Source organism: Rhinolophus hipposideros (genome assembly GCF_964194185.1).
Source record: "Rhinolophus hipposideros genome assembly, chromosome: 1".
Taxonomy (NCBI): Eukaryota; Metazoa; Chordata; class Mammalia; order Chiroptera; family Rhinolophidae; genus Rhinolophus; species Rhinolophus hipposideros.
Window position 1 is genome coordinate 80522749 of NC_138047.1, and position 13512 is coordinate 80536260.

Sequence of the window (13512 nt, forward strand, 5' to 3'; positions counted from 1 at the left end):
TGCTGGAAGACCAGGGGACCCTAACTCAAAAGAGGAAGAAAAAAAAAGCTAAGAGTTTTACACAAGCTAAAATAAGAACGGCAACCCTTCTCTTCCTCTAATTTCTTCTTTTAAAGGGTCAGGGGAAATGGTCATCAGCCTTTAAGCTTTTTCAAGGTGGGGTTCTTCAAAGATGATGGGAATCACTCTTCAGCTATGATCTGGCTTGGGAAATCATTGTAATTACTGTTATTAAGTGTTTAAGAATCCACACTGAGATAGAGTATTGTACGCAGGGCACCAAAAAGCTATAATCTGCCACTGCACCCTATCCCTGAAACCCTGGTGCCTTGCAGATTGAAAATAGCTGTATTATTCTTGTTAGCCAACAGGAATCGATAATGCAAAGCAGCAATTCTGCTTCCCTTTGCCTGTTCACTTGGCCTGAATGCTTTCTCGTAGGAATGCTGGAATGTATTAGGTTTGTAACAAACATGGTAAAAGTGATCATCAACAACTGCTAAAACATGATCCTCTAAGTTTCATAAAGGTCATTAGACCCTCCTCACTGAATGTTCATTTGCAAATCATGGATTTTTTGAGAGGTTGCAAAAAACAAATATACCCACCAAGTGCACAATTAAGAAGCCACTACACATATATGAAGAGCATCCATAATTGTGATAAAGCATTTCTAAAAATTACAATGTAATTGCAGTGAAAATATAATTTGAATTAGAAAAATTCAAATTTTTTTCTACCACTCTTCAGATACCTATCTGAATCATTTTAATCCTGAGAAAAATACCTGGAAAGACTGACTAGCCTTTTGGTTGGTGGATGGATAAAAATAATCTTAATGTGACTGTACTAGTTATAGTCTAGTGCGTGGTATATAATATGTGCTCAGAAAAATATCTTAGCATGGTTCAAAGAAGGAATGAAAAGAAAAGGGGCTCTCCAGAAACATGTCTCATATACACTTTAAGAATCAGAGAGTGATTTTTCCAGAATGAAGACTTCTGTAGCCCGTATAAATTCTTCCACTTAAAGCTTCTGCGTGGCACAGATCTGCTGCTATCTTGGAAGAAGTGGCCAACTTCTGTTTGCCAGGGTTCATCCAGAAACAAGGCTGGTCCTCCAAGGAAAGCCTTTCAGTTGCTCCCTGGGTGGGCTCAGTGCTTTCCTGCTTCAGATAAGAGTCCACACACAGGGCTCCATCTGGGAAGAGTTCATGTTTCCCCCGCAGTCATTTGGTTAACCCCTACTCATCCCTTAGGTCTTAGTTTAAATACTATGTTTTTCAGAGGGGCCTTTCCCTAGCTCCCTCTTACTCTTTCTCACAGAATCTTGCTCTTACATTCACAGTATTTGTCACAATTACATATTCATCAGGTAATTATTTGTCTACTATCTGTATCCTGTCACAAAACTTTCAACTCCATGAAGGCAAGGACAGTATCTATTTTATTTAGCAATTACTATCTAATTGCTGGACTACCATGCCTGGCACATAAAAGACACTCAATAAATACTTGTTAAAAACAAACAGGGAAAGCGATTATCATGGACAGGAAGTTTTCTGTGTGCCAGGCATAATCTAAGTTGTTTACAATGCATTTTATCAATTAATCCTCCAAAAGGTTATCAACGTATCTTGTTCTCTTTGTTACTTCCTAAAGTGGCTGGTGATTACCCAAATGCATTCTATGACCACCTGATACGGCAGTCCATTTGGGTCAGGTGTCAATGAAGCAGTTCCGCACTTCCCATGAACATTTATATACCATCCCAGTACTTACCCTTCTGCCTAGAATCTGGTTGATAGCTGCACTTTCTTTCAGAGTACACTCAGCCACGACATTTGCTCTCATTTCTTTCATGTATAACATAAAAGCATTCAGAGGCTTCTTAATGTGAGGTCTTTTTGGCTCCTGCTCCTTTCTCTGTTCATGCTGAGGCTTCCTAAAAGGTGGATGTGGTGGTGTTGGGGCAGGGGGAGAACAGAATAAGGAAGACATGGGAGGAGAGAAGCAGAGCATCTGTTTATGTCACCAGTTAAACTCAGGCAGGGACAACACCCTAGTTCCTCCACAAGCCCCCAGAACACCACCAACTTGGAAGATCAACTTCTCCTGCTTTGTGAGTGAGGATCTTTTGGTCTGAGGAAATTCCCCCCGGGCTATAGAAGTGTTCCACACAAAATGGAAATGGGTGTGTGAAACTGAACTCCTTGGTCACCTCAGGAAAAGCTAACCCTATAGTACAAGTGGTCATTCCTCTTTCAGAACTGAGGTTCTTAACTTTTGGGAGGTCAAGGGCCACTCTGACAAGCTCGTGAAACTTCAGGCTGTCTCCCCCAAACAAATGCATGTTGGCTTTACCTACATTTGCTGGGGCCTCATGGACTATCCGTGCTTCCTGCAGTCCCCATCCTCCTGTCCGAGTCTGCAAACCCTACAGTAAGAAACTCAATTCCTAACCTCTTCAAAGGGTTGAGCCCCACTGTCACAGCTGAGACCACGCGGGCCCCACAGCGAATCGTGGGCGTGGTGTGCCCCTCTCCTTTGATTTCTGTGCTTCTGAAGCCGCAAGGCAGGGCAACTGCCTCCTGGGCAAGCACTGAACTCTCCAATTCCCTTCAGGCACCACCAGGGGCTCCCCAACAATCAGAACCCAGCTGAAATTTGGTACTAAATGGCTACACAGCTCAGGATTATTCAGTGCCTGTGCTCTGAAGATTACTCCATTTTGGTGAGGTTCCCTTGATCTTTTGGGGTCGGTGCTCCTTTCCAATCTCAGAATCAAAATCAGCTCACAGTGAGAATCAAGCCGCTTAAAAGTCCTCAGGGATCGAGCTTTCAAAGCAAAGCCACACTGATTTCCATAATAAAAGAGAGGGGGAAGGTTCAACAATAGAGAAGAAATTATGATTAAATCCTCCGTGTCTTCAGGCGTTCACAGGTGAGACTGGGGGCAGACTTACACGTGCATCAGGTCACCGTCAGTGTGGGGGTGTTCCTGTTTGACCTGAGGCGTTACAATAGCTGGATGAGGGATGCCAGTTGTGTGGGGACCAGGAGGACCAGGAATCATGTGGTGGGAAAACCTGAAAGGAGGAAAGAGAAGAAACAATGTGTACTAGTGGCTGTAGCCAGAGCTGGATAGGATTCTGAAACCATCCACTGACTGCTAGTAGCAGTTACGCTCAGGAGTAGTAACTATAAATCAGAGTGGGTTGATCATTAATTTCTTTCCTTTCTGTATTCTGATGGGAAATATTTATAATTATTCCCTTCACAACAGAAATTTTTTTCCCCAAACTAATAGTAGAATCTGGCATTTTTCCAGGGACAGCTTTAGGCCATAGGATTAAAAAAAAAAATTGAGTAACTTTTCTTGCAAAGCAGTTTTCAAAAGAAGAATTTCAGTAAGAGCAACTATTGGAAATAAAACACTTTATTAAGATTCTGCTTTTAAATGACTATTAAATAAAAGCTAAAGACATCCATTTAAAAACCTCTGCCTACATTCCCAAGCAAACCATCATAGTCTTCTCATATTGTTGGTTTTCTTTACTAATTTTAGTAAAGAACAACTGAGAAAATAAGGGACAGAAAGATGTTTCTTCAGTCCCCAATCTAATAAGACTGCTATTAACATCATCCGAAATAATTTTCCACACAGAAACAATGTTTGAGAGAACTAGCCTTATGGAAAACCGATTAACAAAATCAAAGGGAAGAATACGGTTCTGCATCAAGGTAAAAACTACTCATGCTAAATAAAGTCTTTTTCCCAAGTATGCTTGTAGAGCATAACAAAAAAATCTTAAGATATCCACCACCGTCCAACACAAAGGAGGGAAACTGCCATGCAAGAAAAATAAAATAAAGACAGTACTTTCAACAAGCGCTTTGGATAAATTTGGGTATGCTTTGGAAATCTTTGCTTTCAAACTGTTTTAAAGTAAACATGTAATTCAGCAAGAACAACATTCTCAGGTCTTTCATCATAGCCTGTGCAATTAATTCCTTCATCTGGGTAGGAAAGAAGGAACTCTGCTTGGATACGTAATATTTCAGAAACAAATTTTTTAAAATTAAGGCGGCATGGTAACAATACAAATATCTGATCAAATACTAATGCTTTGCTAAATGCCTCATTTGCAAAAATACGTGAGGCCTATAAGAAAATCCTGTCATTGGATAGTTCTTACAATGTTAGAAGGTGTAAAAATATATTTGGGGGGAAGATATTAATTTCATCCCCTCCCAACTAGCTAGATTTACAATTTGCTGAACAAATAATGTTTTTTTAAAAAGCTGAGATTTACCACAGAAACTGTGAATTTCATACCTATATAAAAAGTAAAGATTCACAATCAGTTACTAACCCAAAAGTTTGACTTCTGGCACCGTAATGCTAGCTCCCTTGAAAAAGCAACATTGAACACACAGATGATACATCACAATGTGTGTACATCAAGCACAGGGCACAGAAGCCATCCTTTCCAGAAGCAAAGCATGACACAGAGCGGTGTGGCGGCAGACCTCACAGAGCTTCGCTGGCACTACTGTGCGGCCACATGGCCTGATTCACACACTAGGACACACCCCGGAAGGCCTGATGGCCTGTGAGCACCATTCTTTCTCTTCTGACAGCCTTGATCCAGAAAGGTTCTAGACTATCTGGGCATTTTCAAATAGTGTCACATGTAACGGATACAACTTTCCTCAAAGAAAGTAAATTATAGAACTTAGACCAAACCAGTCTTTATCCTTCCCCTGACCCCACTCCCGGCATATTTTGAATAAAACAATCTCTTATGAGGTCCACTTTCAGGACATTTCGCATCCTGCAGTCAGGTGGCAAAGGAAGTCTTCTGGAGGCAGTTTCCCCAGTGTGGCCGAGTCCATCTCTCTGGTGGGTGTGGCTGGTGCTTGCTGTGAGGCACAGAGTATGGCTCCTACCCAGGAATCTCTACGACACCTAGTGTGGGAGCCAGGCACACTGCACAGACAGACACGTGGCTGAGCTATGCACCCTCCTAGCCAACCAAGAGGCAAGCAGAGCCGCACAAATGCAAGCGCAGGAAGAGCAACGTGTCCTGGGGTGCCCAATTTTCACCTCTACCTACCTGGACATGGAAGTGTCGACTGACAGTGAGGATGGGTAGGGTTGCCTGAATCCTCCCGTGATGGGATATACAGGCTGACCTTGCCTGAGGTCACAGAAGAAAGGAACCCATCAATGACAAAACATGAGTTACCAACCAGCAGTAAGAGTTTGATGAGGGGGGAAGAGGGAAGTATTCAAATAGAATTTTGTGGGATATTACAGACCAGAGCTTTCCTTCAATTATCCAACTGCTTCCATTCCTTGCCCTCCACCCAATCAAAGCATCTTTTGCCTTGAAAAGAAAATCTCCGACCCTCAACTTTAAAAACAAACCAATCCATGAATTATTTGTCTTTTATCCCTTCCCCTCTTCCAACCCTATTAATGCTTTGAACAAAGTAGGCATGTAACAAATGTTTATTGAATATAACAGAACCCTGAGAATGGAGAAACACTCCTTTTCGAAGTAGAAAGTTAGTGGATTCTTCATCAGAATCTGAGAATTTCAGGAAAGGGAAGATAGAAGGAAATAAAACTTTATATAAAAATGAACAAATATTTTTTAAAAACACCTTCACTTCTCCCCTACCATATACCCATGTTAGAGTCAAGAAATAAGAGATCAAGTCATTGAAATTACTTTCCCTCCACTCTGAGATGTCCATCTCTTCCTCTGTTTCCACATCTCACATTTTTCATTTCCAGTCTTTATTTCTAGCTGCCACTGACACAACTTGGCACAGGCACAGGATTATTGCCCCTAAGTCATTAGGTTCAGACAGACTGATGATACAGATTTGACCATGTACGCATAAGCCATTAACACTCAAACAGTATTGACGGACAGATGTAATACTAAATAAAGAGTAAGCTAGAGGGAACCGGAATTTCCATGACGAGATGACCCCTTTGTGGAAGGAGAGATAATGTAAGAATGTCGAGGTAGGGAGACTGGGACAGTGGCATGGGGCTGTAGGGACAGAGACCCAGATAAAGAAAGGAGAGAACATTTGCTCAAGTTGAAGCACAGTTTCCATGGGGTGAGCAGTGGGGAGGGGAGGAATGGAGAAGGAACGGGAGTGGGAGCAGGGAAAATTGTGTGTTAACAATAAAATGGTAAAAATAGGCTACACTATATATAGAATTATTCTCTTCCTAAAATATATTTCCTTTCCTTTCCCTTTACAATTTAGAAAATTTTGAAGGCAACTGTACGAATTTTTTAGAAATAAAGAACTTTTGGATTCTGGGGTTGGAAAAAGGTGCAAACATTAGTTTTGTACTTCTCTGAACTCAAATTGGAGCTTACTTTATTAAAATTCAAAAGATGCTGTTGTATTTTAAAATTTCTCTCTAGTTACTTGTCATTTACCTCACTTGCTCATTTATAAGCAAGGCAAGTACATATTCAATGTGTCTAAGTTTGTTTCAAAACTATAAATTTTCATAAAAAACTAGAAAAGAAAACCCACACCGAGCACTTTGTACAGGCATAGCAAATGCCCAAAGCCACAAATTGAATCCATAAAACTATAAGCTTCAAAGCAAATGCTACATAGTCATTTTCTACACATATTAGCAAACGGATTCAATCCATTTCAAAGTCTGTTATGTTTTTTAATGTTTTAAATTGAAATGAAATAAAGTTAGCACCTTGCTTGTTGATGTGAAATTTCCTCAACTCCACAAGTGTTATCATTCATAAAGCTAATTTCCATTGAATGGAAAGTACAAGAACATGTGTTCAAGTGCCTGGCTGGAGTTTGCAGGAAGTATCTTACCAGCCAAGCGGTGGGGTAATTTGTCCAACACCACCCGGAGACAGGGGGTAAAAGGTAGGGATCTCAGGAGCTGGCGGATGTCTGGACATGCCTATTAAAAAGAAGAGAGAGAAGAGCGTTCAGATTTATAGGGCATTTGACTCTTAGAGCAATATAAAGGCAATAAAATGCTTAAACTTCTTAAAGTCTAGAACCAAACATTTATTTATCAGATTCATGTCAGAGAAGTCAGTTTGTTATCTTTTCTCAAGATTTCAACATCTGAGAAAACAGGTCTTAAAACAGTACATCTTGAGAACTGCTGAAAGAGTAACTACACTGCTGGTAAAACAGTCATCAAATGAGACTTAAATTATTTAGTTTGCCCACATTATTTCACTTTGGTTAAGAAAATGGTAGACAATTGCTTTTTTGTAGAATGGCAAATGAGAGCCCTTCCTGAGTAGATGGCCTGCCATGGCCCTCAAGGATTAGGTAAATTGCCACTTTCATATTTTTATTGGCTCCCTTATGGACACACAGATTTGGGAAACGTGGTACCTCAGAGGATCAAAGATTAATTAGGAATCATCTTCAGCCCCATAATGGTCACCCTTGATATGATTCATTTGGTCTCTGCCACTTCGGCTCCAACTAAGCTCTTCATCAAGTTGAGTCCTCTGGGCGTCAAGGTCAAGCTGTTGGGGATTAGTTGTATTCCACAGAAAACAAGAGTGACACCAAATGGTTTCTTGAGCTCATACTCCCTAGAGTGCACTGTCCTGTAACTGTAAAAACCACCTAAGGATTATACCTAATCCTAGTCCCAAACGACATCTCTTCGTTTATAGTTTACCTTGGGTATAGAAAAGAAGGGGTAAGGCAAAAAAATTGGAAAATATAAAAACTTAGATTCAATGTATTTGGGGGAAAGTGATTCCGAATATAAAAAAGCCACAACAGTTTCCTCACACAGCTCATCTGCTTTAAAAGGCCATTTCCACATAGAAACACATTCCCAGGTTGAATCCCCAGAAGGTACATTCAGTTGTTAGAAATATATCGGCCAGTCTGTGGAGTTGGGCGAGCACATGGAAGACACTCTTTGTGTAGTCTTTTTTTACTGTTTGAAATGATTATGCATTTCATTTGGATCTTAAAAGATACTGAAGGCGTTAAACATATGGGAATGACTTAAGAAGTGTTGCCTTCAACGTTGACATTAATTTGACTTTGAAGTCAGGACAAACTATTTCTCAGTTCTTATAGAAAGTAGGTAGGAAGGAGAAAGGTCTTTAATCTCTCCCTCAACAGAGAGCTTACATGTTTTTACATGATCATCTCGTGTTTTGCTGTTTTAACAGAATGTTTTTCAAATCTCTTTTTTGGGCTAGATTTTCTGCTTCTTTTGGCCACAGTGGACACTCAAGTTCATATGCTGGGATTTTTTTTTCTTAGGTCTGGAAGGTAAGGGCAGAGGGGTTGATCTTAAGGGGAGCCTACAGGGGTGATTCGTGATGTTTCGGACTCATTGGGGAGTTTCCCCCACTGGCTGCCACTCTTACCTGAGATTCAGAAAGCTCCCCAAACCTCAGGGTCTGCAGTGGGACTGCTGTTTTGAAAAGAAAAACCAGACTAACTGAGGACTTTGCAAACCCCGTGAAAATAAGAACTTGAAAATCATGATCAGAAGTGAGAGACCCTCCGAATTGTCTACTTGAATCCTTTTGTTAGAGAGCAGAAGTGCCTGTACACACAGAAAGTGTCATCCTGGGCTCTTATCATTGGGACGCAGAGAGGTAACTTGCGTGCAAACAAGTCTCTAAGCGGACAAGTTCAAAACTTTGCTCCCCACACAAGTCCATGTACTGAGTATGCCTAGAACAGCCCCTTAGAGATGCTGTGCCGGAGTGATCCAGCAGAACGAAAAATACAAACTTGGATTTGGCTTTACTGCTCGAAAGAGGAAGGAGGGAACTACCCTTTACTTAGCACCTGCTACATGCTAGTTCCTATGCTGGGTGTTTAATTTGACTATTTCTATTAAAATTCTACTCATAGTTCAAATACCCCTCTCTCACGGAACATTCTTTTAACTTTTACAGCTCTGAGGAATCTCTTTCTTCTTCGAATCTACAACATTTTATTTGTATTTTTAACGTGGTACTTAAGATGTTCTTCATTTTTATAGCTCGTTTATGCAAATGATTTCCTGCAAGAGCTTAAATACTACTTGGAAAAAAGAGACTATGTTTTACCAATCTATGTATCAAACCTCGGTTTTCTCCAGAGGAGGGCCTCAATAAATACTCTTGAACGACTGAACAAATGAACAAGTGAAATAGAAAGTGTTTAGACCGACCTATTCCCCATGCTGGGTCAACATTATCAATCATTTTGCAGGTAAATACAAGAACATCATGTGGCTTAAGTCACAACTAGAGTGGAAAATGGGTCTGTGTTTTCAAACAGCTTATTTTTTAAGATCCTGTTTCCAAAGATTCCTAGAAGTGTGTGTGACTCTCCACCAGTTGCTGTCTACGAAAGACACATTTCACATCACTCATTTCACTGGTATGTACTGAACACTTACTATGTGCTGGAGACTATATCTAGTCTGGCCTTAAAGATTTTTAAGCTTTTAAAGTAAAAAAGTATAAAAGTAAGTAACTATACTTAAAGTATACTTATACTATACTATATACTATACTTATACTTAAACTGTACTTATAAAGTATAAAAGTAAGTAACTTTTATAAATACAGATAAAATGATTTTGAAGTCAGACTGTATGGATATATCAATTCTGCCTGTCACTCAAATACGTATCTCTAAGGAAGTTATTTGTTATTATTCTGTAAAATCAGCATAAAAATTGAATAGTGGTTGTTTTGAGGAATAAATACATTACATATGTAATGCAGAAAAGTGCTTGGTACACAGTATAAGTGATATGTGAGTCTTTGTTGTTATTTATAAGGATACAACGAATAATACAAAAATATCAACAGGTATATAAACCCCGTATTTCCTGAAAGCTTTAACATTTTCACCAGACATAATGAGTAGAACAAAACGATTGGTATTATCTTTCTTTCCTTTTTCTATAGCTACACACCAACACACTGAGAAAGGTAAAACCTAGGTGCTTCCTAATGGGAAATTAACCTGAAGTGATTTTCCTACAAATGAGAATGGGTTCTGCTGAGAAACAGTTTGTATTAACTGAATGGCTCTATCTAGTGTTAGCGTATGCACATGATACTCTTTTTGTTTTTATTTTTAATAAAGCTAACCAGCCTCTTGGGAACTATGAAATCAGCAGCTCTGGCCTCAGTACCATGTTCTAACTAGTTGTGCTACATGATATAACCCAAAGGTAGGCAGTAGGTGAGAAAAAGTAAAAACAAGACATCTAGTGAGCTTTTTTAACTTATTTTTTGGTGATGAATGTATCCAAATGGAACGGTATAAATTCAGAATCATACAAATTCGTTCTTTTTAAACCAAGATTCACACATCCCCTGAGATACAATGGTGATGAGATAAATGAAGTCCAGGACAAAAAAGGAATTAAAACCAACACAAAAAGTGTATAGGGTAGAATGCAAAAATAACACAAATTTTTACAACAAAATAAAGACTTCAAAGAAACTGCAAGCTGGACCATCTCTAGTTCTGGAGAGTTTGTTTAAAAAAAAGGTTTGAGAAGCGATGATATAATTACAACTAGTAAGGTAAAACAAGGTAGGGTAGCAATGAGCTGAAAATGGAAGATAAAATAGAAATGTAATTGATAGCTGATCATTTACTGGTCTTTTTAAAATATTGAACTGTCCTAGAATTTTTTTTTTTTTACATCCCTCACACCGTGAACCCCCCTCCCCCCGTCCTAGAATTCTTAACAGAAAAACTACTGAAGCGTCACGTGTTATTCTTTTAAATAAGTTCATTTCAAAGTGATCAGAACAGGCCCTGGGACATAGGAAGCACCATATAACTAACTTTGAATAAATAAATAGTTAAAAATTGAATAAAACACACACTGCTGGATTCATTTTGCTAATAGCTTGCCTGAGCTTTTACATCTACCTTTAACTGTCACCTATACCTTTGTAGTTCCGACGTGTGTATCTCTAGCTCAGGCCCTGCTCTGGGACTGGGATCTTTAAACTGCCTACCTCGTGTCTCCCTTCAGATAGCTCACACTTGCCACAACCAAGGTCATGTCCATGATCTTCCCTCTCAGACTTGGCCTTCTTCCTAAGATGCCTATCTTAGCTCCCTTTCTCACCAGACCTGTCTTTGACGTTTCTTATTCTTTGGAAATCCTTGGTAAAAGGGAGTAGAGAAAGGACTAGAAATGAGGACTAAAACAGAGGCAAGCCTGGAAACCTCTGCATAGGTGGTTCTTACCTTCTCTAAGGAAAGGTACCTGGGTTCCACTCAAGTCAAAATCCAACAGGAACTAAGTCCTCAAAGAAGATGTCTATTTTAACCATGTAGGAAAATAAAGGGGTTACATATTTAACCTAGAAGTGCTCACAGTGGTGGAAAAAACACCCAGCCTCCGAACGCCACTCTTGTCTTTTCCCCCCACTTAACACATTTTGTCGTCTGCTATAGGTCAGAGGTAAGGCTGGACAAACAGGTGAAGTGCTGCCAATGGCAAATTGTACATGTGTGCGTTCTCTGCCGTCACATGGTTTTATAGGATCTTTTAAAAATGTCTCTCTTTTTTTTTCAATTAGAATTGATATTCAATATTGTATTAGTTTTAGGTGTACAGGATTTTTTTATTTTGAAGTTCTAAAGATCCTACTGAGGTCCAAGTGCTATGTACACAGAAAGAGCAAAGGCCATCCCGGGAATAAGTTCACCTTCCAAGTTTGATCAAAGCAGATATGGGATCATCAGGCTGGGAGAGCCCGAGTTCTGTCCTCCAGCCAACCACTCCCACACCCATAAGCCTTCTGATTTTAAAAACCTCTTATGCTACGTGTTTTTCCATAAATGATATAGAAGAGGAACTTGTTAATACTGTAGAGAAGCAAATAAGATTCAAGTTATGGTTTTATAGTTTATTACTTATATCTAACACGGTGCTGGTAAATAATAAAAAGGATAAAACCCAATAGGGATATAACTGAAACCAAAAGAAATCATTAAAGGCTCAAAGTAAAAATTTCCCACTGGGTCCCTTTTCTAACTTTTCTTTTAACACTACCATCAACACCTAGTATATGCTGAAATAAAAGAATAACTGCAGGGGGCACCAAGGATTGAATTTGTAGTGTATTTGCACAACATACTGGTTTATATTGTGGACCCTAGATTTTCAGAGCTATTGCTTTGAAAATAACCCTTCTATGCTTCTTTTCTGTTTTTTTGTTTAATCTTGTAAAAGAAAAGAAACAACAAATTCTTGCAGGTTTATAAAAAATTGCTATCCAATGAATGACTCATCTCCTAAAATTTTATTTTGCTCCACCCAGTGACATGGAGCAAAGGTACCTGTAAGGTCACTTCGGCCGATGAGACAGGGATCCTCCTTTAATGAAAAAGGCCTGGGAGGGCAGAGCTCTCACCTTGTTTGGAGTTGACATCTGATGGGATGTGTGACGGGTGTGATCCTGGAGAAAAGTGCTCGTCGCTGTAAGTGATGAGGGGGGTGAGAGGATGGACTGCATGAGATGGCTGCACCACGGGCACTTTATTTGACTGCAAAGGAACCACAAGGTCAACAGTTAATATAGATGCCCAGCTCCTGCCTCCTCTTCCAAAGAAACAGACACACATTAGCAGTAACTGGGCATCAGCATAACTCAAGAATCATCTCCAGACCTGGACTATTGAAATCATCTGCTGTACTCATTCAGGGCTTCAGAATTGTTCATGTTATTTACTCAAGTACATGAATATCCCATCAGGAGACTATCAGTTATTTACCCAGCGACCCTCTGGAGATTTAAGTTGATTACTATTATTCCACATGGCATGAATCTCTGTATATACATATTTTTACTCTCTGTCTCTCTCTTTTAAATTATCTCTTCAGACTGAGTTCAACAAAGAGTTATTGAGAGCAAAAGTTATGAATGTTTTATAAGTTCTTTATTCATTATATATGTCTGGCAATAAAAAGGCATTCATAAAAAATTGTTCAATGAACAAATAAATGAAAAGACATTACAAATTTGAAGAGCAAATTTTTAAACAACCCAATATAAATTTGCTGTACTGATATTCCCTTAGCTTATAGAATTCGTAATTTTATAGTTAATACATCTTTAAGAACCATGTTATACCATTTTTTCATGTTTTATAGCTTTGTCAATCAAACGTGACCATCCATTACATTTTAGCCCTACTCAGTTTATCTTCATGTTCTCTAGTTTGTAGAAGACAATTGATAAAAGGGAATTTCCAATTTTGAGTTTAACTGCATATGAGATATAGCTTGTGAGAACACTTTAAATTGTTTATATTTTATATATTTTAACATATTTTATGTCTTATATTTGTCTTATAAATAGTGTCTTATAAATAGAGCACTATTATCAAATAGATTTTTTTTTAAAAAAATGGAAGTCTAGGGGTTGTCAGTTAGCCCAGTTGGTCAGAGCGCGGTGCTCATAACACCAAGGTTGCC

The 13512-nt window shown here is 39.1% G+C and overlaps 1 protein-coding gene across 2 annotated transcripts in view; it reads right to left on the reverse strand.

The window, feature by feature from the left end:
- The window catches only part of LEF1 (lymphoid enhancer binding factor 1), a 112213-nt gene that overhangs the window by 21579 nt on the left and 77122 nt on the right, over positions 1–13512 (reverse strand). For both annotated transcript variants that reach the window (XM_081056157.1, XM_081056156.1), the window contains exons 4-8: positions 12449–12581; positions 6882–6972; positions 5120–5203; positions 2966–3088; positions 1782–1944 (exon numbers count right to left, since the gene is read on the reverse strand). In XM_081056157.1, the coding sequence (XP_080912283.1) occupies positions 1782–1944; positions 2966–3088; positions 5120–5203; positions 6882–6972; positions 12449–12581 (594 nt within the window). The remainder of the gene's footprint in view (positions 1–1781; positions 1945–2965; positions 3089–5119; positions 5204–6881; positions 6973–12448; positions 12582–13512) is intronic.